The sequence below is a fragment of the Cucurbita moschata genome, unplaced genomic scaffold, assembly GCF_002738365.1.
Source record: "Cucurbita moschata cultivar Rifu unplaced genomic scaffold, Cmos_1.0 Cmo_Scf00041, whole genome shotgun sequence".
In the NCBI taxonomy this organism is placed as follows: domain Eukaryota; kingdom Viridiplantae; phylum Streptophyta; class Magnoliopsida; order Cucurbitales; family Cucurbitaceae; genus Cucurbita; species Cucurbita moschata.
Window position 1 is genome coordinate 1,562,807 of NW_019268557.1, and position 24,094 is coordinate 1,586,900.

The window sequence follows — 24,094 nt, forward strand, 5'->3', positions numbered from 1 at the left end:
TTGTTAGCAACCAGTAGATATTTTCTTTTTCGGACTTTCTCTTTCAAGCTTTCTCAAGTTTTTCAAAATGTATTGAAGTTTTCATATGTTTATAGAGTTCTACTCCCTAATCGATGTAGGTGTTAAACGAACACGACTCTCCACAATGGTATGATATTGTCCACTTTGAGCATAAGCTCTCATGGCTTTGCTTTGGGCTTCCCCAAAAGGTCTCATTCCAATGGAGTTAGTATTCCTCACTTATAAACCCATGATCACACCCTAAATTAGTCGATGTGGGACTTCCATCATCCAACAGTAGGATATAACACACGCTTTTACCTATATTTTTATATATTTTTTTAGATCGATAATAATGTAAGAAGTATGAAGTACGAGGATGAATATGTAAAATATTTATTTATGAATTGAAATAACATAGCTTAATTATATTTTATAGAAAGAGATTTTGAAAAATGGGAGGTAAGAGGTTGAGTTGGGGGTATTTAAACCCGACCAGTTCCCTCCAATGCATCACACAGCAACAAGTATAAGCAACAAAAACAGTTTCTTTCTCTTACCATTATGGCATCATCCTTTCCTCTCAATGTAGCAGCCGACGGTTCGGTTGCAGCGGTTCCGGAGAAGAATAAGGGACATTCGTGGAAGGACCTTGAGGTCGAGGAAGGGGTAATCGTGGAAAGGAAATTCCCTCCCGCCAAACCGGATACTAAGAGGCAGATGGAGTATCTTCAAAAAATATTAGGTTCAAATGTGTACGATGTGGCTATTGAAACCCCATTGCAGCTTGCTCCCCTCTTGTCTACTCGAATGGGGGTCAATCTGTGGGTCAAGAGGGAGGATGCACAGCAGGTAACCACTATCCATCACTCAAAATAATTTAGGCAGGGAGAAGTTTCAACACCCTTCTAACTCACAATTCGTAATGTAGGTATTCTCATTCAAGATTCGAGGAGCGTATAATATGATTTCCCTACTCCCCAAAGAAAAATTGAAAAAGGGGGTTATCTGTGCGTCCGCTGGGAATCATGCCCAGGGAGTTGCATTAGCTGGTCAGCGATTGAAAACTGAAGCCCACATTGTTATGCCAAGAACTACTCCTCAAATTAAGGTCGCCACTACTAAACTCATATCATTTTTTTTTCTTTGAATTTTTGAGGTTTGAAATTAACGGTGAATCATAAAAATATATAGATAGATGCAGTTGAGGACTTGGGCGGAATTGTCGAACTGTTTGGCAATGATTTTAATGAAGCGCAAAAAAGAGCTCAAGAGCGGAGCAAAGAGGAAGACCTCACAATCATACCTCCTTTTGATGACGAAGATGTTATAGCAGGCCAAGGTACAATTGGGATGGAAATTGGGCGTCAAATACGGGGCAAAATCCATGCTATTTTTGTTCCTGTTGGGGGTGGTGGCCTCGCTGCTGGTATTGTCTCTTTTTACAAGCTGGTTTATCCTGATGTAAGTGCCTCCATATGTGTTTCTTGTTCTTGTTCTTGTTGTTGATTAAATTTTGGGTTGGTTGATTAGTGTTGTTGTGTTGATGATACAGGTAAAGGTATATGGGGTGGAACCAAATGATCAGAACTCCATGGCGCTGGCATTGCATCTTGGGAAGGTAGTGTTTGTGGGCGATATTGGAAATTTTGCAGATGGAGTAGCTGTTAGACAAGTGGGGAACGAGACTTTTCGAATCTGCAATGAACTCCTGGATGGTGTAATTCTTGTTAAAAAAGAATCAATAGCTTCCGCCTTGAAGGTTTGGATGGATTAATTCTGTGTTACTTCCAATAATGATTCATAATATTGTTCTAAGAGAGATACCTGGTTGTATGCATGTGACAGGACATGTTTAACGACGGCAGGAACATCTTAGAACCTTCCGGTGCTCTTTCCATTGCTGGAGCCGTGGCCTACTGCAGGCGTCATGGCATTAGGAGAGAAAATGTTGTGGCTGTTACTAGTGGTGCAAATATGAACTTTGACCAATTGGGTCATATTGCCGATCTTGCCAATTCTGATCAGTCTATTTTGGCAAGTTGGTTGTCAGAGTGCCCAAACAGCTTAGAACCACTTACCCGCGTGGTCGACCGAGTGAGTTCATTCATTCATTTCTTTAGATATAGTTTTGTGGTTTCAAAGTGATTTTGACGTGACAAAATGTGGTTGTTATTTCATAATTTGGGCCTTGAGTAACATCTTTAATGGGGTGACTTTGGCTCTACAGATGCATTTCAACATTACAGAAATGACTTATAGATTTAGCTCTGGCTCAGTAGACGCTCTGCTTGTTTATAAGTAAGTTCTCAAATTTATGTCAACGAAACATACTTTCTCATTATAGATTTAACTTGGTTTATATAATGATATGCAGAGTTAGACCAATGAAGAAATACCTTGAAATTGAAACTTTGGTGGCAGAGTTGATTTCTTGTGGGTTTAAAACTTACACTTTATCAGATAATGAAGTTGTTAGAAACCATCTCCGTTTCATGGTAAATACGTATACAGATTCCTTGTTCAAATTAAATTTGGAAAACGCCTCAAATATTAATTTGTAATCAACACTTTTATTTTTCATTTCCAGGTGGGAGGCAGACAAAACGTCGAAAACGAAACTCTCTTCCGTTTTACTTTCCCAGAAAAGGCAGGTGCTCTCAACCACTTCCTCAAAGGCTTCCAGCCCAACTGGAACATTTCTCTGTTGCACCATCGTGACCAGGTACATGTTCGAGTCTCGAGTTTCTTATTAGACCCTGTTTTGATAATCGACCATCAATTGGGTAATGTTTTTGTTGAACAGGGTATTATTACTTCACAAGTGTTAATTGGAATCCAACTTGAGAAATCAGAGGAGAAAAAGTTTGATGAGTATGCGAAGGAAGTTGGGTATCAATATGAGGCAATATCTCCAGATGATTCTGCCCATGTTCTTGCAAAACTCTAGATCCATCACAACCCTTGCTCTTCATTTCACTTAATCCATCAAGAATCATTCGCTTGAACCTGGGAATAAATTAGTTTCATAGCTCTAAATAAGATGATGATGCCAATTAGTGAAGTGAAGTTGGCTGTATTTGTATTCAACTATCTATGTGTGTCTTATAATAAAAGTATTGCAATTGGTTTGAAACCAATTGCTTTGGTGTCTAAATACACTTCTTCCCGCTTTACAATTCTCAAAACGTAGTTTAAAGATCACACAAAACTGTGTGAATCGATTCCTTTATTCGTAGTTGGAAATTTATATTCACAAATAAAGAATGGTTGACACTTAAACGTCTACAAAACATAGTTAGTTATCAACTCTATTGAGATGCTAGACTCGAACATAACGATGTAATCGGTACTCGTTTAGTAGAGTCAAACTCATTCAGCGTAAATGTGTTGGTATGGCTTCATTTTTAGTATTTGAACAAAGTTTTGAAAAAAAAAAAAATTGATTACGTATCGGTCTAGCTCGTCTTGCGCTCGTTTTGGAACCACAAAAATTATGGATGAGGTTCGGTTGATTACTTCTTTTATATTTTTTTATTTCTATATATTATTAAACATGAAAAGAATATGGCACCAGTTTTTATGCCAATTTCAATTATAATAGAAAGAAGACATGAAAAATGTGTGCTACAAATAGGAACCAAAAAGCAAAAATAACAAAGACTTCACAAAAGGATTCCAAGATATAGTTTGTCGATTCTTGTTTGTAAATACGACAATCTTTTAACACGGTCATTTGTTGAACTAAAACAAATGGATGATTATATGCATGAGATCCCACGTTAGTTGGAGAGGGGAACAAAACATTATTTGTAAGAGTGTGAAAATCTTTCTTACCAGACACGTTTTAAAATTGTGAGACTGACGGTCATACGTAACGAGCCAAAGTAGACAATATAGGCTAGCAATGAGCAACTAAAGATAATATATGTCAATTGTTCTTGGTATAAAAAGATGATTGATGTATTGTAACGAGTCAAAACAGACAATATCCGCTAGCCGTTACTTAAAAAAGATAATATATGTCAATTGTTTTGGTATAAAAACTTGAATCGGATATGTCAGACAAACTAGTACGTATCAATTACTATTGAATTATGTTCACTTTAGCTCATATAAATAATACTTACATATAAAATATATGAAGATCTAATATTTTTTTTTATCAATTTCTACCATTTTTATCCACATAAAATCGAGTCTCCACTATTCAAAATTGGGTGTTAGGTAACCCTCCTTATTTAATAAGTATTTAAAAAAAAAAAATCTTCAAAATCTCTAAATTCAACAACCTCTCATATTGGTAGGGTCTCGTCTCATGCATCATTTTCGATCATTTGTTAAGTTTATATTTTTTTTAAAAAAATTTGGTTGGTTTGATTGAGCACCTAGTAATTATTTGTAGGCCCAGACCATACCTGTCCACAGACACATTGATCTTTTTAATATCCAGTGGGATTCTTCCAATATTTTAATTAAAATTAATGTTTAAATGTTACCAACCTAGTATCACGTATATCACGTTTCAAACATATTCGTGAACTTTTATAAGTAATTCTTAAAATGTTTGAAGATAATCTATGAAGTGTCAATAGATAATTTTCATGTTTATATATATTATAAAAAAAATTATAAGACAGAGAATCTTGTTACTATTTTTAGAAACGTGGATATTTTTAAATTATAGATATTTTTTATAAAAAGTTATTATACTTCATTTGGATTTTAGCATGAGAATATAGTATGATTTATTTTCACGTGGTATAAATAAGAAAATTATGTCAGGGATAGACCACTCACGGACGATCAACAACCTGCAATAAAAAAACAAAAACAAAAAACTTAATTACTAATTTAAAATTGAAAAATTATTATAAAGAGCAGAAGCAAGCCAAGATTCTGATGGTGTTAATTGATTGGTGAAACAAAAGAATCCCACTCTTCGTACGCTTAATTGCAACCAAGCATTGAAGGCATTCGCAGCTTTCCTTCCACTTTCAACTCGTTGCAGGTGCAGTGCCCTGCTGCTGCTGCTGCAACAGCTTCCTTTTGTGCTGCGCCTCGCTTGCAGCTGCAATGAACGTTCTTCCTAACGCGCCCACTCCGCACCCACTCTCTCGAAAATGGTCTCTTTTATCCCCAGCATTCTTATTGAATGGGACATCTATTCCGATCGATGACAATCGAAACAGAATTAGAGTTAACAGGGTGCCATTCATCCAAGCCACGCTTTCAAAACACACGGTTGAGAACCTTCCCAATTCTGTGTCGAACACTGCGGTTGTGGCTCTTGAAGACGCATTGGTGGCCGTCCCTTTGCCTCCTCGCAAAAGGGTGTTGGCGGATTCGCTGCAATTCCCGCCTGGGTATCTCGGCGCCGTTCCGGACCGTTTGGGGTCTGATGATGAAGAGGATAGTCTCGATGCGATGGAGTATTTGACTAGAATTTTGGGTTCCAAGGTGTATGATGTCGCTATTGAATCCCCGTTGCAGCTTGCGCCCATGTTGTCTGAGCGTTTGGGGGTCAATATCTGGCTCAAGAGGGAGGACTTGCAACCCGTAAGTGAATTAAAGCACAGTTTCTAATTCTTTTTCATTTATCGGTTTGAAATCTAGCATTTCTTTGGTCATTTGTTCAACAATTCTGAGTGAATTAGTAACCATGTATTCAATCAAAGCCATACGTTGACTGTTGAGCAATTCGTCGTCATTTTTTAGTACATCAGAATGTGCTTTGTCCTGCCTTTTGGTTTCAACATCAGACGAAGACGGCTTCTTTTGTTGATGGGTTGAGCCTTAACTTTAGGTGATGAATACGCATAACTGGGGGCTGTTGGCATTTGTAGGTGTTCTCATTCAAGCTCCGAGGAGCTTATAATATGATGGCCAAACTTCCAAAAGAACAGTTGGAAAGAGGAGTTATATGCTCATCAGCTGGAAATCATGCTCAAGGGGTTGCATTAGCTGCTAGGCGATTAAGATGCGATGCTGTGATTGCTATGCCCGTTACTACACCTGAAATTAAGGTGCATTCATTTCTCTTCCTCCTTGTCCTGGTCTTAGTTTCATGCAGATAACAATGTTGGATTACTAATGAAAATGTGAACTTCTAACGTTACAGTGGCAATCAGTTCAAAAATTGGGTGCAACTGTTGTTCTTGTTGGAGATTCATACGACGAGGCGCAAGCGTATGCTAAAAAGCGGAGCGTAGACGAAGGCCGCACATTCATACCTCCTTTTGATCACCCTGATGTTATAGCAGGGCAGGGTACAGTTGGGATGGAAATTGTGCGCCAAATGAAGAGCAAATTGCATGCTATATTCGTGCCGGTTGGGGGTGGTGGTCTAATAGCTGGTATTGCTGCTTATGTCAAGAGGGTTTCTCCTGAGGTCTGTTGGTCTCAGTATTTTAATCTAATATTATCTATTATAGATATTGATCTCTAAACGGTCTTGTTTTTCACACCTTTCATACAGGTAAAGATTATTGGGGTGGAGCCGTCTGATGCAAATGCTATGGCATTATCATTATGTCATGGTCAAAGAATAATATTAGAAAAGGCTGGAGGTTTTGCTGATGGTGTAGCAGTTAAGGAAGTGGGTGAAGAGACTTTTCGCCTTTGCAAAGGTCTCATGGATGGCGTAGTTCTTGTTGGCCGTGATGCTATATGTGCCTCCATAAAGGTTTGAGCTTCTACTTGGATAAGAACGATATGATTTTGCTTGTGGAACTTGTGTTCTATATTCTTATATTAGTTGTCATATCCAGGATATGTTTGAGGAGAAGAGAAGCATTTTGGAACCTGCAGGCGCTCTGTCTCTTGCTGGAGCTGAGGCATACTGCAAATATTATGGATTGAAAGGAGAAAACGTCGTGGTAATAACCAGTGGTGCAAATATGAACTTTGACAAACTGAGAATAGTTACTGAGCTTGCCAATGTTGGTCGTGAACAAGAGGCTGTGCTCGTGACTAAATTGCCGGAGAAACCTGGAAGCTTTAAAAGATTCTGTGAACTGGTTTGTTTGTTTTAGTGTTTCATTGTTGGATGATAGTCACAGATCTTAGGATGGTGCTAACTGAGGTGAGGTGTTTGAATCTGCAGATTGGGGCTATGAACATTACAGAGTTCAAGTATAGATATAATTCTGAAGAAGAAGCGGTTGTTCTTTATAGGTAAGTGCTTATGAAGTGGTTGTTGGTTTGTGAGAGTTTTCTTGTTCTTGATAACCCATCGTGCTTTGTAGTGTTGGTATGCATATGCCTTCAGAACTGGAAGAAATGATGAACCGGATGAATTCTTCTCAGCTTGAAACTTATAATCTCACAAATAATGATCTTGTAAAGGATCACCTGCGTTACTTGGTACGTTTTTTTCTCTTTTTCCTAATGAACTTGGCAAATGCTTGCTTACAACCATTGCTTATAATGACCAAATGATTATCGAACCCAACTCGGTTGCTCCTTAGACATGCATGCACTACCACCTGGAGAGGGATTGCAAGTTAGCCTCAGATGGCTTTTGTGGCATGATTCAAGTAGCCAATGGGTGGGTAGCAAAGGGAATGCATCAACTGGTTTGATACCATAGGCACTTTGACGACGATAGAGGCAAAAGAAGCAATCCATAGAAAGATTGCCATCATGCCGTGCATATAGAAAGAAAGAATAGACTCTATTTCCTTGCTCGAAGCACCAGATGTATCGGACGTAGTTTTGAAATGTGAGATCCTATATCGGTTGGAGAGGGGAACGAAACATGTTTTATAGGAGTGTGGAAACCTCTTTCTAGCAGACACGTTTTAAAACCTTGAGGGAAAGTCCAAAAAGGACAATATTTACTAACGGTGGGTTTGGGCTATTACATGGAAGGTTACACTATAAGTCCGTCCTGAGCCTTAGTTGGAAGCTAAACCCAAGCTAAACTTGTGCGAGAAAGCCATTTTCGAGTAGTGGTAGGTTTATATTTTCATCATTTCTCAGCTGTTTTCTTGAGATCCTAACCTTATTCTACTCAAAATCTTGTCTTTTACATTATTTGTAAGCATTGGACATTATCAAAGTGAGCTTAACTTGAGCAGGATTAGGAACTATGGCCAAAATACATTCTTCCATGTATGTTCTTCTAATGAACGCTTCATAATAACTCCTCGCAGATGGGAGGCAGATCAAATGTTGAAAACGAGGTTCTTTGTCGTTTTATCTTCCCAGAAAGGCCAGGTGCTCTAGAGAAGTTCTTAGATGCTTTTAGCCCTCGCTGGAACATCAGTTTGTTTCACTACCATGGGCAGGTTTAAAACTGTGCTGTGACATTTAATTACTCCTTTATATACTAGGACTGTTCTAATGTATCAAATATTGTCTACTTCGACAGGGCGAAACAGGTGCAAATATATTCGTTGGGCTTCAGATTGAGAAACCCGAGATGGGCGAATTCCATGAACGTGCTAGGAGGGTCGGGTACGATTACGTTGTCGTAACTGATGATGGTATCTTTCAACTTCTAATGCATCATAGACCAACCCACAAGCCTCTAAATTGATTCTAATGTCAACTTATTATCAACTCGGCAACTCCAAATCTTCTATATCGTATTAGAGACATGGCATTCGATGCTTCGAAGAGCTACCGAGTATCTTTTACCTCGAAATTTTGTAATGTAAACTTGATATTGTTATCTCTACTTACACAATTAGGGGTGGGGGTTCGTTTTTCTAGTACGAAATGTTGCAACTAGTTAATGTAATTTTGAGATTCATAGCTAATAAATTTATAGTTGGGCTAATAGATATTGCCCGACTTTCCCTCAAAGTTTTGATAGGGAGAGATTTCTATACCTTTATGAGGAATTTTCTGTTCGAAGTATTGTTTATTGTAAATTGTAGTAATTTTTCCTCATTTTCAAAGGATAGAAATAACGGGTATCGCGGGTGTGGAACACGTAAAGCTAAATTATATATAAATTCTTTCAAAATGTGTTGAACGTTTAAAAGGTAACAAATAAAAGAGTAAAAACATTTAATTTAGATTATTACAAACACTCGAGAGTTGGGGAAGGAAAAGAAGGGCGAGAGTGAGGATTCGAAACCATTTGGGGAAGGAACAGAGCAAAGAAAATATGAGTTATGGTTAAGGTTGGCGCCTTTGGATGAAACCATTTGAATGGCAGCCATTGTTCCGCACTCTGCAAACGCCATTTCTGCAGCTTCTCTTCTTCCTTCCACCATCCTTTTCCGCTTTCCTTCTATGCCCATCAATTCTTCACCTTCAACGCCACCGCCGCCACTTTTATCCAAAACCTCTTTATCTCTCTGTAACCCAAAGCCTTGTCACCTCCCACTCAATTCCACATCTCCGACCCATTTCCTAGCCTGCGCACAATCCGCTGTGTCAATTTCAGAACCCCTTTTCGCTTCACGCTCTGTATATAGCTCTACCTCTCCAATTACTTCCGGCTTCGATTTGCTTCGCTTACCCACTCGCTATGGTGACGCTGACCTCGCCAGAGCTGTTCATGCTTGTTTTCTCAAGCTCGAGGAAGATGTTTATCTGGGTAATGCTCTAATTGCAGCTTATCTCAGGTTGGGGCTTGTTCGAGATGCTGATAAAGTCTTTTCTGGACTTTCGTGTCCTAATGTGGTGTCTTATTCGGCGATGATTTCTGGGTTTTCCAAGTCGAACCGGGAAGATGAAGCTGTTGAGCTTTTCTTTGCGATGTTGGACTCGGGTATTGAGCCGAATGAATACACTTTTGTTGCAATTTTGACTGCTTGCATTCGAAACATGGATTATCAATTAGGTTCTCAAATTCATGATATTATCATCAAATTGGGGTACCTGAATTGTGTTTTCATTTGCAATGCACTTTTGGGATTCTATAGTAAGTGTGGGTTTTTGGAACTTGTACTTAGATTGTTCGACGAAATGCCTGAGAGAGACATTACTTCGTGGAATACTGTTATATCTAGTTTGGTGAATGAGTTCAGGTATGATGAAGCGTTCGATTACTTTCGTGGTATGCAACGAAGTGAGGGGCTCAGAGTGGATCATTTCTCTCTTTCTACTCTATTGACAGCTTCTACTGGCAGTGTTAAGCCAATGAAGGGCCAACAACTTCACGCTCTTGGATTGAAGGTCGGGCTGGAGTCTCATTTGAGCGTCAGCAATTCGCTTATTGGGTTCTATACTAAATGTGGGAGTGTAGACGATGTAATGAAACTGTTTGAGTCAATGCCAATAAGAGATGTTATTACTTGGACAGGAATGATAACATCATACATGGAATTCGGAAAGTCGGATTTGGCAGTCGAAGTGTTCAATAACATGCCAGAGAGGAATTGTGTCTCTTACAATGCAGTTTTGGCTGGACTTTCTAGGAATGGCGACGGGTCGAGAGCTCTGGAGCTTTTCATCGAAATGTTGGATGAGGGCATGGAAATATCAGATTGCACATTGACTAGCATCATCAATGCTTGTGGGTTGCTCAAGAATTTGAGACTCAGCCAGCAGATTCAAGGCTTCATCATCAAGTTTGGGATTTTGCCAAATTCTTGTATTGAAACAGCATTGGTTGACATGTATACAAGGTTGGGGAGGATGGCGGATGCAGAAAAGATGTTTCATCAGCGTTCATTAGAGAATGACTACACTGCAATGCTAACATCAATGATTTGTGGGTATGCTCGAAACAAGCAACTTAATGAAGCAATCTCTCTCTTTCACTCTGGTCAATCTGAAGGAGCTATTGTCATGGATGAAGTTGTGTCAACGTCAATACTCTCTCTTTGTGGAAGTATAGGTTTTCATGAGATGGGGAAGCAAATGCATTGCCATGCACTTAAATCAGGTCTCATAACTGATACAGGCGTTGGAAACGCAACCGTTAGCATGTACTCCAAGTGCTGGAATATGGACGATGCCGTTCGAGTATTCGACACAATGAACATGCAAGACGTAGTTTCCTGGAATGGTTTGATTTCTGGACATTTGCTTCATAGACAGGGTGATAAAACCTTGGAAATCTGGAAGAAGATGGAGAAAGCAGGAGTAAAACCTGACAATATTACGTTTGTTTTGGTTATTTCAGCGTACAAACACACTGAATTTGATTTAGTAGATAGCTGTCGTAGCTTATTTTTCTCTATGAAAACTAAGTACAATATCAAACCCACATCAGAGCATTATGCCTCCTTTATCAGTGTTTTGGGTCGTTGGGGTCATCTCGAAGAAGCTGAAGAAACAATCAGAAGGATACCTTTCGAACCGGGCGTTAATGTCTGGCGCGCTTTGCTTGATAGTTGTAGAATCAACAAAAACGAAAGGCTGGAAAAGCTTGCTGCAAGATGCATACTGGCTGTGGAACCAAAAGATCCATTTACTTACATACTTAAATCGAATCTATACTCTGCATCAGGGAGATGGCATTATTCTGAAAAGGTAAGAGAGGATATGCGGGAGAAAGGATTCAGGAAACACCCAAGTCAGAGTTGGATCATCCATGAGAACAGAATTCATTCATTCTATGCCAGAGACAAGTCTCATCCCCAAGTAAAAGACATTTACAGTGGACTAGACATACTAGTCTTAGAATGTTTAAAAGCTGGATATGTTCCAGACACGAGTTTTGTTCTTCAAGAAGTAGACGAACATCAAAAGAAGGAATTTTTGTTCTATCACAGTGGGAAATTAGCTGCAACTTTCGGCATTCTAATGACGAGACCAGGACAGCCCGTCCGAATCGTGAAGAGTGTTCGTTTGTGTGGGGATTGCCATACCTTCTTGAAATATGTTTCTATTATTACCAGAAGGAAAATATTTGTCAGGGATACTTCAGGGTTTCATTGCTTTGCAGATGGCCAATGCTCATGTAAAGATTACTGGTAACTATTTTTTACTTCTCATCATATTATCATAATCTCATATCTTTAAGCTTAGAATCTCTGGAAAATTTCATATCTTTGCATTTGATCAGTATAGCTTGGTTGTGAATCTGCTGGTTTTGTAGTTGTTAGTGTTGGATGATGGAAGTTCCACATTGACTAATTTAGGGTGTGATCATGGGTTTATAAGTGAGGAATACTACCTCCATTGGTATGAGGCCTTTTGGGGAAGCCCAAAGCAAAGCCATGAGAGCTTATGGTCAAAGTGGACAATATCATACCATTGTGGAGAGTCGTGTTCGTCTAACAATTAGTAATGGTGAAATTCTGGTTCAATGGGAGATTGCAGAGAGCCAGGGGTCAAAATTTCAGGTTTGCAATTAAGGGTGTTTAATTGTATGTACTTACAGGTAATCGTAATCCAACCGTGGCACGGGTCTTAACTACTTTTTGATCAAGATCAGTTCATATTCCCTAAATCAAGCTCCGATTTTTATCAAATGGATCTTATTCTAAAATGAAAATTATCGTCAAACAATTAAATATACCATATTCGTTGAGCGGTATGTTGTAATCGTAAGATATTGTGATGCAAGGATCTCTAGATGTTCTACCAAACTTTGTCCACTACGATACTTAATTCTTTCCCCTTTTTTTTTTTCCTTTCAATTTTGGTAAAAAGAATATTTTTAATTTTTTAAAATGAGAATTAAATAAACTATAAGGATTCGAGTTGGGACTATTTCTATTATTGGGTCTGGATCTGTAAATTATAAAATGAAGGGTAAAATAAACTCATTTTTATAGAATAAATAATAAATAATAATAAATGGGAAAGGGGCATTATGGTAAGTGCATACATGGGCCCAGGTTGTAAGATTGTGCCAACTCAGCACTCCACCTCACATATTCATTTTCAATTTTTTTTTTTAAATTGAGGGAATTTAATAATAAATATTACAAATTTCTTTTTATTTCCAAATACATATATATGTATAAGATAAAAATACATAAACTAATTTCATGTGATTGATTAAATCATATGAACAAATATAAGGTCAGGATTCAAATTAGGATTTTAGACTTTCCATATCCTCTTGCATTTCTTACTTTCACTCCATCTAAACTCTCTATTTATAGGGGAAATGTATGGTTTTAAATTTTATTATAAATTACATTTATTTTTCTGACTCAAAATATTTTAGAACAAATATTCTTTGAAATGGAAGATGAAGCTCCTAAAATTATTCATTTTTTCTTACACAAACTTTTTCCTAAAACAATTTCAATTATTTTGCATTAATTATTATCATTATATTTTGTATAATTTAAATTTGTTTTTAATAATAATTAAAAAATGATAAACTTTTATGTATTAAATATTAAGTCGTTTAAATCGTCCAACGCAAGCATGTCGTTGACATGTACTCTTTATTTTGAGGTCGATGGTTCAAATTCTCATTCTCCACCAAAAATTAAAAAAAAAAATAAAGTTTATTAGACAATAAATTCGAAGTTAAGAAATTTGTTAAACATACAAAAGGGCGGTAATTGCTATGTATTTTTTTTTTTAATTAATATTAGAGTTTCAATACTTGCTCTCATGTTAGATAAGCCTTTACTATTCTTATTGTATCAATATAATATGGGGGTGGTATGACCGTTCACCGAAATCATATCTACACCCATCAGGGACGTGACTAGTTATCAATTCTTCCTACTCATATTATATGCTATCAAAACGGTAGTATGTAATTGTTGCTTATTCACTTAACTTATAACATTGATTCTTTCAGATTGTTTTCAACTCATTTTCTTACGCATATTTTCTAAAATATTTCTTGATTAGAGACTCGAGCTTACGTTAAAATTATCCACAAAATCCAACTTCCATACGACTGACTTATTCTTCATATTAATATGAGTGTCACACAATCGTTATCCCACGATCACAGTAATGATCACAATTGCTGCCACCAACTTGAGGGTGGCAATGTTGGTGCATTTAATGCTCTTGCCATGACTAGATGTAGCTCAACTAATACAACCACTATTAATCTTCCCATACATATACACATACATATACACATACACTCACACTTATTTAATTTCGTACAAGACGTTATGTATCCATTTTAATAAATTAGATATTATAGAAGGCGAATGAGGGGGGTAGAATGGGAATAATAAGGAAAAATTCGAATGAATTAAGAATAAAGAACAAGAACAGACTGAGGTTGTAATTACTAATGGCAGTGATATTGTATCTATAAATGGCCACTCCCTTTTCCTCTTCATTGACTCTGCAACAACCGCCTCCGCCGCGATGAAGTTGCCGCTTTTTATGATTCCTCTGATCGCTGCTTGTCTTTTTGTCATTTTGGGTCCGCCGTTCTTGTCGGACTGGCTCACTTTCCTTGATCGATATGCTTCATTCCGGAGCTCTCTTTCTTCTTCCACCTCAGAAATGAATTCTCATTCAAATGCCACGGCGGCGATACCGGTGCCGGTGACGGTGGATGGTCAAACAGTGGAACAACAACAACAACAACGCCAACCTCTGTTTAACCACTCTGTTTCAAATCACTCTGTTCTTGCTTCTTCTTCTTCTTCTCCACCGCCACCACCGATCGACGAAATGCAGATTCTTCCACCGGTCTTTGTTCCATTCTCGTTTAATCTTTCATTCACTTAAACTATGATGAACCCGGAAAAGCCTCTTTCTGTGATGCATGCATCTTTCAAGATTTTGATTTCTTGTTTTGACTGAAACTGTAATGTAGCTGATTTGGCAATGTATAATTATGTAAACAGAATAGGACGAGAGTCAACGAAGAGTTGCTAGAAACCGCCATTAATGAAGTGATCAAGAACGCTTCTGCTGAAAGTAATTATGAACCGGCGGCGAAAGCTAGAAAACAGAGGAGATATACAAAATTGGAGAGAATCGAAGCGGGGCTAAGAGGAGCAAGAGCCGCCATTAGAGAAGCCATGTTCCAAAACCAAACACAAGATTCCGACTTCGTTCCCTCTGGCCCAATGTATTGGAATGCCAAAACTTTTCACAGGTCAAATTTGATGGATAAACAGAGAATGTCTCTGTAAATTTGGTCTTTTTCTTGGAGTTTCTTTTAAATTTCGGTTTCTTCTTGGGAATTTTAATTTGTTTGTTCTTCCATTAATGGGAATTTCAGGAGTTACCAACAAATGGAGAAGGAGCTGAAGATCTTTGTGTACGAAGAAGGAGAGCCTCCCCTGTTTCACAACGGCCCCTGCAAGAACATTTACTCAACGGAAGGGAATTTCATCCATGCCATCGAGATGGACTCCCGGTTTCGAACCAACGACCCCAACAAGGCCCATGTCTTCTTCCTTCCTCTGAGTGTTGTCATGCTCGTTCGGTTTGTCTACGTTCACGACTCCCATGACTTCACTCCACTACGACGCACCGTCGCTGATTATGTCAATGTCATCGGAACCAAATATCCATTCTGGAACCGCACCCTCGGCGCTGATCATTTCATGCTCTCCTGCCACGATTGGGTAAGTATCACCTCACTTACCACAAATTCATCCAATAAACAGACCATAATTGATTTGATCGCAGGGTCCGGAAGTATCAAAATCAGAACCCCATTTGTACAAGAACTCCATTCGGGTACTGTGCAACGCCAACACATCCGAAGGCTTCAACCCATCGAAGGACGTATCACTCCCGGAAATCAATCTGCAGACGGGTGTGTTGACAGGATTTTTAGGTGGCCCATCTCCCTCCCGCCGCCCAATTCTGGGTTTCTTCGCCGGCGGACTTCACGGCCCAATAAGGCCCATTCTAATCCAGCAATGGGAGAACAAGGACCAGGATATTCGAGTCCACCAGTACCTCCCGGAAGGGGTCTCTTACATTGAGATGATGAGGAAGAGCAGGTTCTGCCTCTGCCCCAGCGGCTACGAAGTCGCCAGTCCCAGAATCGTGGAGGCCATTTACACCGGCTGCGTTCCGGTCCTCATTTCCGATCACTACGTCCCGCCGTTCAGCGACGTCCTCAATTGGAAATCTTTCTCCGTCGAAGTCTCGGTCAACGACATTCCGAACTTGAAGAAGATCCTGGCCGGAATATCGACGCGGCAGTACCTGAGAATGTACCGGAGAGTGGTCAACGTTAGAAGACACTTCGTAGTCAACTTTCCGCCGAAGAGATTCGATGTTTACCATATGATCCTTCATTCTGTGTGGCTTAGAAGACTCAATCTTGGACTACGGGATCATTGACCGTTAATTTTTGGGATATAATTTGAATTTGTACACGTATTTACTTGTTTTTTTTTTTTCTTCAAATTTTTTTTAGATTTATGGATTAATAATTTGATTAAAGGAACGTTGAATTGAATACATGGGTTATCCTTTATTAACAAAAATATCCCTATAAAAAATATTTTAAAATTTTCAAAACTTTTAATAATTTTGTTAAATTAAAAAAAAAATAAAAAAAATATGACGATCTATTTTATTTCAAAAATATTTTTTAAAAATAGTCTCCAATCATTTTAACTTAAATTTTTTTTTATAAATAACACTAATATTTTTAATATAAAAAAAATTGAATGAAAACTATCTAATTATATCTCATAGATATCTCTCTTGATTATAAAATACTTATGTTAAATAATCTTAAACCTTTTTCTAAAAATTTAAGGATATTAATGTTAATTTAAAAGTTTAAGGTAAATAATCACGGTAAAAGTAACTTTTAAAATAATTTAAAAGTTTTAATGAAATTTTTAAAAATACTAATTATTCATTGTAAGTATATATATTATTTTTTTTTTTTAGTGTTAAGGCATCGTTGACAAGTAATTTTATTAATTTAGCCTTTTCTTTCCTTTAAAATCTGGTATTCTATTTTTAAAATCATTTTTCATATTCAAAATTAGGTTGCCACCTCATATATTTGTCATTAGTGGGGTGTCTAATTTATTATTAGAAGTTGTGTTATTAAATTTGGATAGGAATATGAAAAAAAAAAAACATTGTAGATTCTTCTGTGAAAATTTAGAATAAATAAATCACAAACTTTAGAATATATATATATATATATATGTATATGTATATGTATATGTGTTAATACAGCAACGTATAATATGGAATGTAAAGAAAATATAAACTTGAATAATTTATTAATACAGTATAGATCGTTAATAGTTTAAATAATAAGATAATGTTTCTGGTATTAAAGCAACATAAGTGAAAACTTATTGTATTAAAACTAACGTAAAATGGCATAACAACAAAATATAAATTATATAATACAAAAAAATTTGGGATCTATGTTCCAATTTAAACTCAGCTAATTGTGATGGAATTATCTTTTTCTTATTAAAATTTAAAAATGATTTGTCACCTCATTTAAAATTTTAAAAAAACATGAACTTGACTTTAAATATCTAATAATAAAAAAAAAGTTAGCCTATACCAGTTTAAAGTGGAAGGATACTATTTAGAAATTTTTAAAATTTTCCAAAAAAAAAAAAACTATGCTAAATAATTGAAAAACTGACATGTCCAGATATCTTGTCAGAGAACACGTCATGCGTATAAGCAGAAGTATGGTACCAATTGGCTACGTGTCGTTACGATGGAGCGCCGTTCTCCACGTGTCTCTTCATTTATTTCACGAGAAAACGACGCCGTTGAGATAAAAAAGATCTTAAAATAGCAGAACATCGGCGACGGCGTCAGAGAAGAAATTAGAGGAGGAGATAGAGGAAGTGGCGGCGGCGGCGGCGAATGGTGAAAAGGAAAGCGTTTACCATTATACCGGTAGAAGAGCTCGACAATTTGGTCACCGGCAAAGATGAAGTGCAAACGCAGCAGAAGGAAGAAGGCGGTGAATTCGAGTGGATGAAGTTAACCTTATGAATTATTGGGATATTTCAAGATTTACCCTTTTTTTTTTTATTATTATTTAAAAAATATTTAAAAAGTGCATTTTGAATCAATAAATATTGGTCAATTTATTTTGTGTCTGATTCGGACAAGATCGAAGAACAAGGGTTGGGTGGTTGTCCATTCTCCATCCCATCCAAACCAGAAATGTCTGTAATGTCCGGTCGGATCTCTCTGATTAATCAACCTAATATTTATTTATTTATTTTTCTTAATTACCGACATTTATTCCTCTCTCCGGGGCCTCGAGTCTTCATCAATTAATTATCTTATATATATATAATATTATTAAAATATAAATTGTACATTTTCCAGTTGCCAACGTTGAAAGATGGAGGATAACGATGGTATAAATTTGTTTTCTTTTTCTTCTTTACTTTATTGTTACATAATTCTTTTTAAAATATTCTTTCCACAAAATTTGACTTCATTATCTCCCAATAAATAAAAATAGAGAAATACAAATACATAAATTTATTTAAATTACTGAAAAATTCATCCTTATCTATTTATCATTACAATATATACACAAATAGACATAAATATGACAACTTGGTTATAATTTCAAAAAATTTGACTTTACGTTTAATATTTAAAAGATATATACACAAATATCTTTTTAGATAAATGAAGCACTTTCACTTCCACTTACACGTGGAAAATCAAATCAAATCAAAATTCTCTTTTATGTCATGGGTCAATTTTTGGCAAGAAATGACATCATTTCATTCTAAAAAAAATAAAAATTAATATCATGAAAATAAATAAAAAAATGTATGCAATGTTTAGGGTTTTAAATATGTTTTTCTTAAGGTGGAATTTAATTGGTGGGGGAAGGGGCTAAAAAGGAAAAAGATAAGATGTTGAGGGGCACAATGCAAATTCTCGAAAAATATATGGCCAAGATCCATATTTAATGCTACACTCCAAAAAGTTTGTTCATCCCTTTCTTGCTTTCTAATAAGCGTGTGGCTCTCCATAGTTTTGTAATGCTACCATTACCAAACATTAGGAATTTAATTATATATTCATTTATTTCACGATAAATAAAAAATATAAATTATCATTATGAATAAAATAACTCGTAGAGTTAAATATGACCCAAACAAACAACTTCGACGCTTTTTTACTAAGATTTTTAACATCATTTTTTATTTATTTCTAATATTTAATTATTGAATGTTGAAATTAATTTCTAAATAATTAGTAAGTTATATAACCCAAATGAAAAAGTGGCCTAATAAAACATATGCAAAATAGACTTTACTCATTCAGCTAATTTCAACCTTTAATAATTAATTATAAATTATATTCAAACTTAAGTAATGATTTAAATCGCATATATTTACCAATGCAAACAATTGATAATTTTCAAGTCTCATACAAGATTGGGACTAAAAAAATTATACATTCAATTTAATTAATTTTATTTATTAAAAGAAGGTTCGCATCAACAAAATTAATTATTTTTCTACTCGACTCCTTAATCATAAATAATATTAAATATTAATTTTTTGTTACATATAAATGGAATCAAGCTACACATGTTTGCTAAATATTCAAAATGTTAAAATGATTTTATTTATTTCTTTTAAATAAATACACATATGGAGGTCATAAAGAAACTTTAATAAACTATTAAATTTCTAATTTATAATCTTATTAATTAAGGATTTTATGACTATATATTTTTATCGCGCAGAATATTATATAAAAGAAACATCGATGAATAATTAAAAAAAAAAAAAAAAAACAATAAGTACCTTTCCTCATTAATGTCAATCAATTTTTTTTTTGTTGATAATTAAAAAAAAACATTTATGTGATTTAAAATAATTAAAAAGAAACGAAAAATAGTTTCCCCCAATCGTGACCATATTAATTGCATTTGTTTATTTTCGAAATTGAAAATAAAACCAAAATATAATTTGTTTTTATGAATTGACATTGATTTTATGTAAATCTAAATCCGCCGGAACTTCACCCGTACATCACATTTATTTATTAATTAATTTATTTATTTTTCATGAAGGTGAGAATATTCCATTTTTGTGATTTATTATTATTTTTTCCTCCGAATTAACGTGGACTTGGAATCTTCGAGGCAGCCACATTTATTAAATTTCCGTGATGGATTTGAATTTCTTTTTTTATTATTATATTTTACTGTAGTTGCTGTATGATTGGTTTTTTTTTATTATATAGTTTTTTTTGGATCGAAATTATGATTTTTTTTAAAGAGAATCAATGATGATGGCTAGCTCAATATAATTATTTTATACCACTTCAAATTATTCACCCATATTTCACGTGAATTAATATTTATAAATGATTTGTTATCATTTTCATTACGTGTTCATATTGTATTACAAGAAATGGATAATCTAATATTTTTATTTATTTTGCATTGATGATCTTACATGACATATACCTTAAAAATTAAATATTAATTTGATTGTTTAAGCTATATGAATTAATTTGCGTAACTAATAATGATGAATGGATCAAGCGTAGTTTGAAAGTGAATTTGAAGGTCTTTCCAAAGATAGGCCTCGTGGAATAATAGGGGGGAGGGAAAGAGTGAAAAATAGTTTTTTTTTTTTTTTTTTTATAAATAATTTGAGAGAGATAAATAAAATGGCAAAAATGGGTAATTATTAATAAACGTTGGGGGCATAAAACGTAAAAGTCTGGCAGGAGATTGGTAACATCCAATACGTGTTCGCCACGTGTTTTCTAAATTTGCAATGGAATTTAATTGCCATTTTCGAATTTGAATATTTTTCTATTTATTTGAACCACAGCTACCACCACAATCCGCAGAATCCTGAAACAACACCCGCCGGAGACCAACATCGGCGGGATATATATATATATATATATATATTTTTCTTCCGACTTCTCTTTTTCTGCCATGGCTACTTCTGGGTTTCTTCTTTACCTACTTTCTGCCTCTTCCATCGCCATTCTCTCTGCTCTGTACCTCTCTAGCCCTTCTTCTTCTCCTTCTTCCTCGTTCGTCCTCTCCGATTCTCTCTCCACCGACAAAATATGGCCGGTTCGTTCTTCCTTCTTTCCTTTTCCGTTTCCGTCAATGTGCTCGTTTTTTATTTTTCTTTTCTGGTGAAGGATTTGGAGCTGAGTTGGAGGCTTGTGGTGGCGACGGTGATTGGATTTCTCGGCTCCGCCTGCGGAACCGTCGGAGGAGTTGGTGGCGGCGGCATTTTTGTCCCTATGCTTACTTTGATTATTGGGTTCGACACCAAATCTGCTGCTGCCATTTCCAAATGTATTGCGATTATTCTATTCAACCCAAAACCACCCCCAACACATATATATCTAAATTGAAGAATTTTTTTGAAATGGGGTGTGTTTATTTGGCTGCAGGTATGATAATGGGGGCTTCTTCCTCGTCGGTTTGGTACAATTTAAGAGTGGCGCACCCAACGAAGGATGTGCCGATTATAGACCATGATTTGGCGTTGCTGTTTCAGCCCATGTTGATGCTTGGAATCACCGTTGGTGTTTCCCTTAGCGTGGTTTTCCCCTATTGGCTCATCACTGTTCTCATCATTATCCTCTTTATTGGTCTGCCTTTTTCCCCTCCTCTTCGTTCCTTTTCCAATTCTCCAAATTACGCACAATTCTGATTTTATTTTGTGGCGGTTTGTGATTCAGGGACTTCCTCCAGGTCCTTCTTCAAGGGAATTGAGATGTGGAAAGAAGAAACCATTCTAAAGGTCGTGTTCTAATTCATTCTCTTAACCAAATTCTTAGTTTTGTTCAGAGATTCATAATTTGGTTTTCCTTTCCCCAGAAAGAATTCGCCAAACAAAGTGAGACTTTTGTGAATTCTCGTGGCGAATGTAAGTAGAACATGTTTGGATTGTTATTAACTACGTTGAAAATAGGATAAAGGGTTGATATTTTGTGTTCTTGGTGGGTTTGCAGTATTGATTGATGTAGAGTATGACCCACTGATACCCAAAGAGCAGAAGACAGCACTGGTGGGGCTCAAACACCACCAATAATTTCTTTGATTCATTGTTTCTGCAAGTTGAAGATTTGAATAAGCTACCATAATTTTGTGTCTGTTTCAGGAATTAATGTGCTTCAATCTTAGGTGGAAAAGGACCTCCATTTTGTTGGTTGTCTGGATTTCTTTCCTCATACTTCAAGTTGTGAAGGCTAGTTCCTTCTCTTTCGTTCTCAATCTCTCTCTCTCAAAGTTCATCTTTTGATGTATATTCTTGACTGAACAATGATGCAGAATGATGTAGCAGTTTGTAGCCCTTGGTATTGGATCCTCTTCTCCTTGCAGGTTTGTGGATTTCATTTTCAAATTCATGATTATGAACTGACTAATAAAAGTTCATGAATTTTACCATAAGCTTGATGATTATGAACTGAACTGGATTGTTTGTGGGAGCTGTATCAGTTTCCTGTAGCATTTGCAGTGTTTGGATATGAAGCAAGAAAGCTATACAATGAACATAAGAAGAGGATGGAGGCAGGAAACTTGGAACACATTTGTGAGGCTTCAATAGGATGGACTGGCACACACCTTGCTTTCTGTGCACTTTGTGGCATTGTAGGAGGCACTGTTGGAGGCCTTTTGGGTTCTGGTGGTGGCTTTGTTTTAGGCCCTTTGCTCTTGGAGATTGGCGTTGTCCCTCAGGTTGCTAGTGCTACTGCCACTTTTGTTATGATGTTCTCCTCATCCTTGTCTGTTGTTGAATTCTACTTGCTCCACAGATTCCCCATTCCATTTGGTGGGTTCCCTTTTTCACTCTCTCATTATTCAACTCCTATCATCAAATCATCCCTAACCTCTTCTTTCCGACTTCGTTTGCAGCTCTGTATCTTACGTCGGTGTCGGTTTTAGCCGGGTTCTGGGGGCAGTTCTTTGTTAGAAAAATGATCGCCATTCTGAGACGAGCCTCACTTATTGTGTTTGTCCTCTCTGGTGTCATCTTTGCCAGTGCCATCACCATGGGTGCGTAACGAAACCTTCTGAATGTTCAATGACTAAACTTCGAGGAGCTAACTCGTGGGTTCGCTTTGTTTTGCAGGCATTGTAGGAGTATCGAAAAGTATAACGATGATACATAATCATGAGTTCATGGGGTTCTTGGATTTCTGCAGCAGCCAGTGAGAGATTCATCACACAAACAGAAAAGTGTAAGAATAGAAAGGAGATTGGTGGAGGAAAAGAGGGTTTGAATTTGTTTAAGCATAGAATTGGCCAACGCCTTGTTGACCTATTCAATCCCATGTTGCCTGTGAAGAAAAATAATGAGGTGATTGATGACTGTTAGCTCCTCGCTGACAGCATCATCGTACCTTCCAAAGTTATTTGAATGTCTCAAAATTGTATTGTAGTGTTGTGGTTGGCTGTTATGTTCTGTTAGCACCTCGCTGACAGCATCATTTGTTAATTGAACTTTTTATCAGTTAATGTTGTGTTCGAATATTGTTTTTTTTTTTTTTTTTTTTACTATCATCATCATCCTTCCTCATTTACTTATATGTTATCGAACTTAGAGTGAATTCAGATTCAGAGAAACTTTATAAGAGAGATTTTATAGTGTGAGAGTGTGAAATATACCTTTTTAAACACTTAAAGTTATAATGATTGACTACCACTTGGAGATCTTTGTGTCTCTTTGTTTATTTATGTTCGTGAAGTGTGTGAGTGCAATCGATCATACTCCGGCTTCCGCTACAACAAACATCATTCAATTCACCACATTCACTATGAGATCCCACATCCGAGAGGAGAACAAAACATTGTGGAAACCTCTCCTTAGCCGTCTAATTTTAAAAACTTTGGGGGAAGTCCAAAATAAAAAGCCCAAATAAGATAATATTTGTGAGGTGTTACAAATGGTATTAGAATTAGACACCGGGCATGCCAGCAAGGAAGTTGAGCCCCGAAGGGGGTGGCCAGTAAGGAAGTTGAGTCTCGAAGAGGGTGGACACGAGGCGATGTGCCAACAAGGATGCTGTATTGTGAGATTTATAAGTGTGGAAATCTTTGAGCTTAAGGATCTGTTAGGGTGGTTGAGCAGTCAAACATCATTCTCTCAATTTAATATAATCACGAGATCTTTTGAGATTGGTTGATGGATAATTTAAATTTAAGGATGAGTAGAGACGGAGTGTTGTTCATTTAATACTAAATTATATTTTTAATTAAAAACTTAAAATTTAATTTATTTGAATTAATTACTTAAAATATTGTTTTTTGGTGATCAACAACATAATT

At 36.3% G+C, this 24,094-nt stretch overlaps 5 protein-coding genes across 6 annotated transcripts; all 5 read left to right on the forward strand.

The window, feature by feature from the left end:
- Positions 1-539: 539 nt before the first annotated feature.
- Positions 540-3,157, forward strand: LOC111433137 (threonine dehydratase biosynthetic, chloroplastic-like). Its single transcript, XM_023070085.1, has 9 exons — positions 540-852; positions 932-1,111; positions 1,195-1,464; positions 1,556-1,762; positions 1,849-2,097; positions 2,231-2,301; positions 2,378-2,498; positions 2,591-2,725; positions 2,807-3,157. The coding sequence occupies exons 1-9, from the start codon at positions 565-567 to the stop codon at positions 2,948-2,950; spliced, it is 1,665 nt and encodes a 554-aa protein (XP_022925853.1). The 5' UTR covers positions 540-564; the 3' UTR covers positions 2,951-3,157.
- A 1,763-nt stretch (positions 3,158-4,920) lies between these two features.
- Positions 4,921-8,782, forward strand: LOC111433135 (threonine dehydratase biosynthetic, chloroplastic-like). 2 transcript variants are annotated; one of them, XM_023070083.1, is made up of 10 exons: positions 4,946-5,001; positions 5,040-5,559; positions 5,847-6,026; positions 6,122-6,391; positions 6,479-6,685; positions 6,771-7,019; positions 7,106-7,176; positions 7,248-7,365; positions 8,157-8,291; positions 8,375-8,782. In XM_023070083.1, the coding sequence occupies exons 2-10, from the start codon at positions 5,077-5,079 to the stop codon at positions 8,540-8,542; spliced, it is 1,881 nt and encodes a 626-aa protein (XP_022925851.1). In that variant the 5' UTR covers positions 4,946-5,001; positions 5,040-5,076; the 3' UTR covers positions 8,543-8,782. The 2 variants fall into 2 exon arrangements, with proteins under 2 accessions (XP_022925850.1, XP_022925851.1); XM_023070082.1 differs by having other exon boundaries at positions 4,921-5,559.
- A 265-nt stretch (positions 8,783-9,047) lies between these two features.
- LOC111432951 (pentatricopeptide repeat-containing protein At5g03800) lies at positions 9,048-11,947 on the forward strand. The gene has a single exon (XM_023069772.1). The coding sequence runs from the start codon at positions 9,163-9,165 to the stop codon at positions 11,881-11,883; it is 2,721 nt and encodes a 906-aa protein (XP_022925540.1). The 5' UTR covers positions 9,048-9,162; the 3' UTR covers positions 11,884-11,947.
- Positions 11,948-14,140: 2,193 nt separating this feature from the next.
- LOC111433206 (probable glycosyltransferase At5g03795) lies at positions 14,141-16,264 on the forward strand. Its single transcript, XM_023070176.1, has 4 exons — positions 14,141-14,535; positions 14,694-14,947; positions 15,074-15,422; positions 15,487-16,264. The coding sequence occupies exons 1-4, from the start codon at positions 14,206-14,208 to the stop codon at positions 16,150-16,152; spliced, it is 1,599 nt and encodes a 532-aa protein (XP_022925944.1). The 5' UTR covers positions 14,141-14,205; the 3' UTR covers positions 16,153-16,264.
- Positions 16,265-20,628: 4,364 nt separating this feature from the next.
- LOC111433286 (sulfite exporter TauE/SafE family protein 4) lies at positions 20,629-23,314 on the forward strand. Its single transcript, XM_023070283.1, has 11 exons — positions 20,629-20,884; positions 20,956-21,115; positions 21,214-21,414; positions 21,505-21,566; positions 21,644-21,692; positions 21,778-21,833; positions 21,927-22,013; positions 22,097-22,147; positions 22,265-22,598; positions 22,682-22,822; positions 22,899-23,314. The coding sequence occupies exons 1-11, from the start codon at positions 20,741-20,743 to the stop codon at positions 22,979-22,981; spliced, it is 1,368 nt and encodes a 455-aa protein (XP_022926051.1). The 5' UTR covers positions 20,629-20,740; the 3' UTR covers positions 22,982-23,314.
- Positions 23,315-24,094: the final 780 nt, after the last annotated feature.

What these genes read in the sequence shown, in the direction of transcription:
- LOC111433206 (XM_023070176.1), top strand. Translation starts at nt 14,206, where the DNA reads ATGAAGTTGCCGCTTTTTATGATTCCTCTGATCGCTGCTTGTCTTTTT. An exon ending in AAATGCAGATTCTTCCACCG is followed by an intron (nt 14,536 to 14,693) that starts GTCTTTGTTCCA and finishes TTATGTAAACAG; the next exon opens with AATAGGACGAGAGTCAACGA. An exon ending in AATGCCAAAACTTTTCACAG is followed by an intron (nt 14,948 to 15,073) that starts GTCAAATTTGAT and finishes TGGGAATTTCAG; the next exon opens with GAGTTACCAACAAATGGAGA.
- LOC111432951 (XM_023069772.1), top strand. Translation starts at nt 9,163, where the DNA reads ATGGCAGCCATTGTTCCGCACTCTGCAAACGCCATTTCTGCAGCTTCT.
- LOC111433286 (XM_023070283.1), top strand. Translation starts at nt 20,741, where the DNA reads ATGGCTACTTCTGGGTTTCTTCTTTACCTACTTTCTGCCTCTTCCATC. An exon ending in TGTGAATTCTCGTGGCGAAT is followed by an intron (nt 21,693 to 21,777) that starts GTAAGTAGAACA and finishes GTGGGTTTGCAG; the next exon opens with TATTGATTGATGTAGAGTAT. An exon ending in CAGATTCCCCATTCCATTTG is followed by an intron (nt 22,599 to 22,681) that starts GTGGGTTCCCTT and finishes CTTCGTTTGCAG; the next exon opens with CTCTGTATCTTACGTCGGTG.
- LOC111433137 (XM_023070085.1), top strand. Translation starts at nt 565, where the DNA reads ATGGCATCATCCTTTCCTCTCAATGTAGCAGCCGACGGTTCGGTTGCA. An exon ending in TTACCCGCGTGGTCGACCGA is followed by an intron (nt 2,098 to 2,230) that starts GTGAGTTCATTC and finishes TTGGCTCTACAG; the next exon opens with ATGCATTTCAACATTACAGA. An exon ending in GACGCTCTGCTTGTTTATAA is followed by an intron (nt 2,302 to 2,377) that starts GTAAGTTCTCAA and finishes AATGATATGCAG; the next exon opens with AGTTAGACCAATGAAGAAAT.
- LOC111433135 (XM_023070082.1), top strand. Translation starts at nt 5,077, where the DNA reads ATGAACGTTCTTCCTAACGCGCCCACTCCGCACCCACTCTCTCGAAAA. An exon ending in TCAAGAGGGTTTCTCCTGAG is followed by an intron (nt 6,392 to 6,478) that starts GTCTGTTGGTCT and finishes CCTTTCATACAG; the next exon opens with GTAAAGATTATTGGGGTGGA. An exon ending in CTATATGTGCCTCCATAAAG is followed by an intron (nt 6,686 to 6,770) that starts GTTTGAGCTTCT and finishes TGTCATATCCAG; the next exon opens with GATATGTTTGAGGAGAAGAG.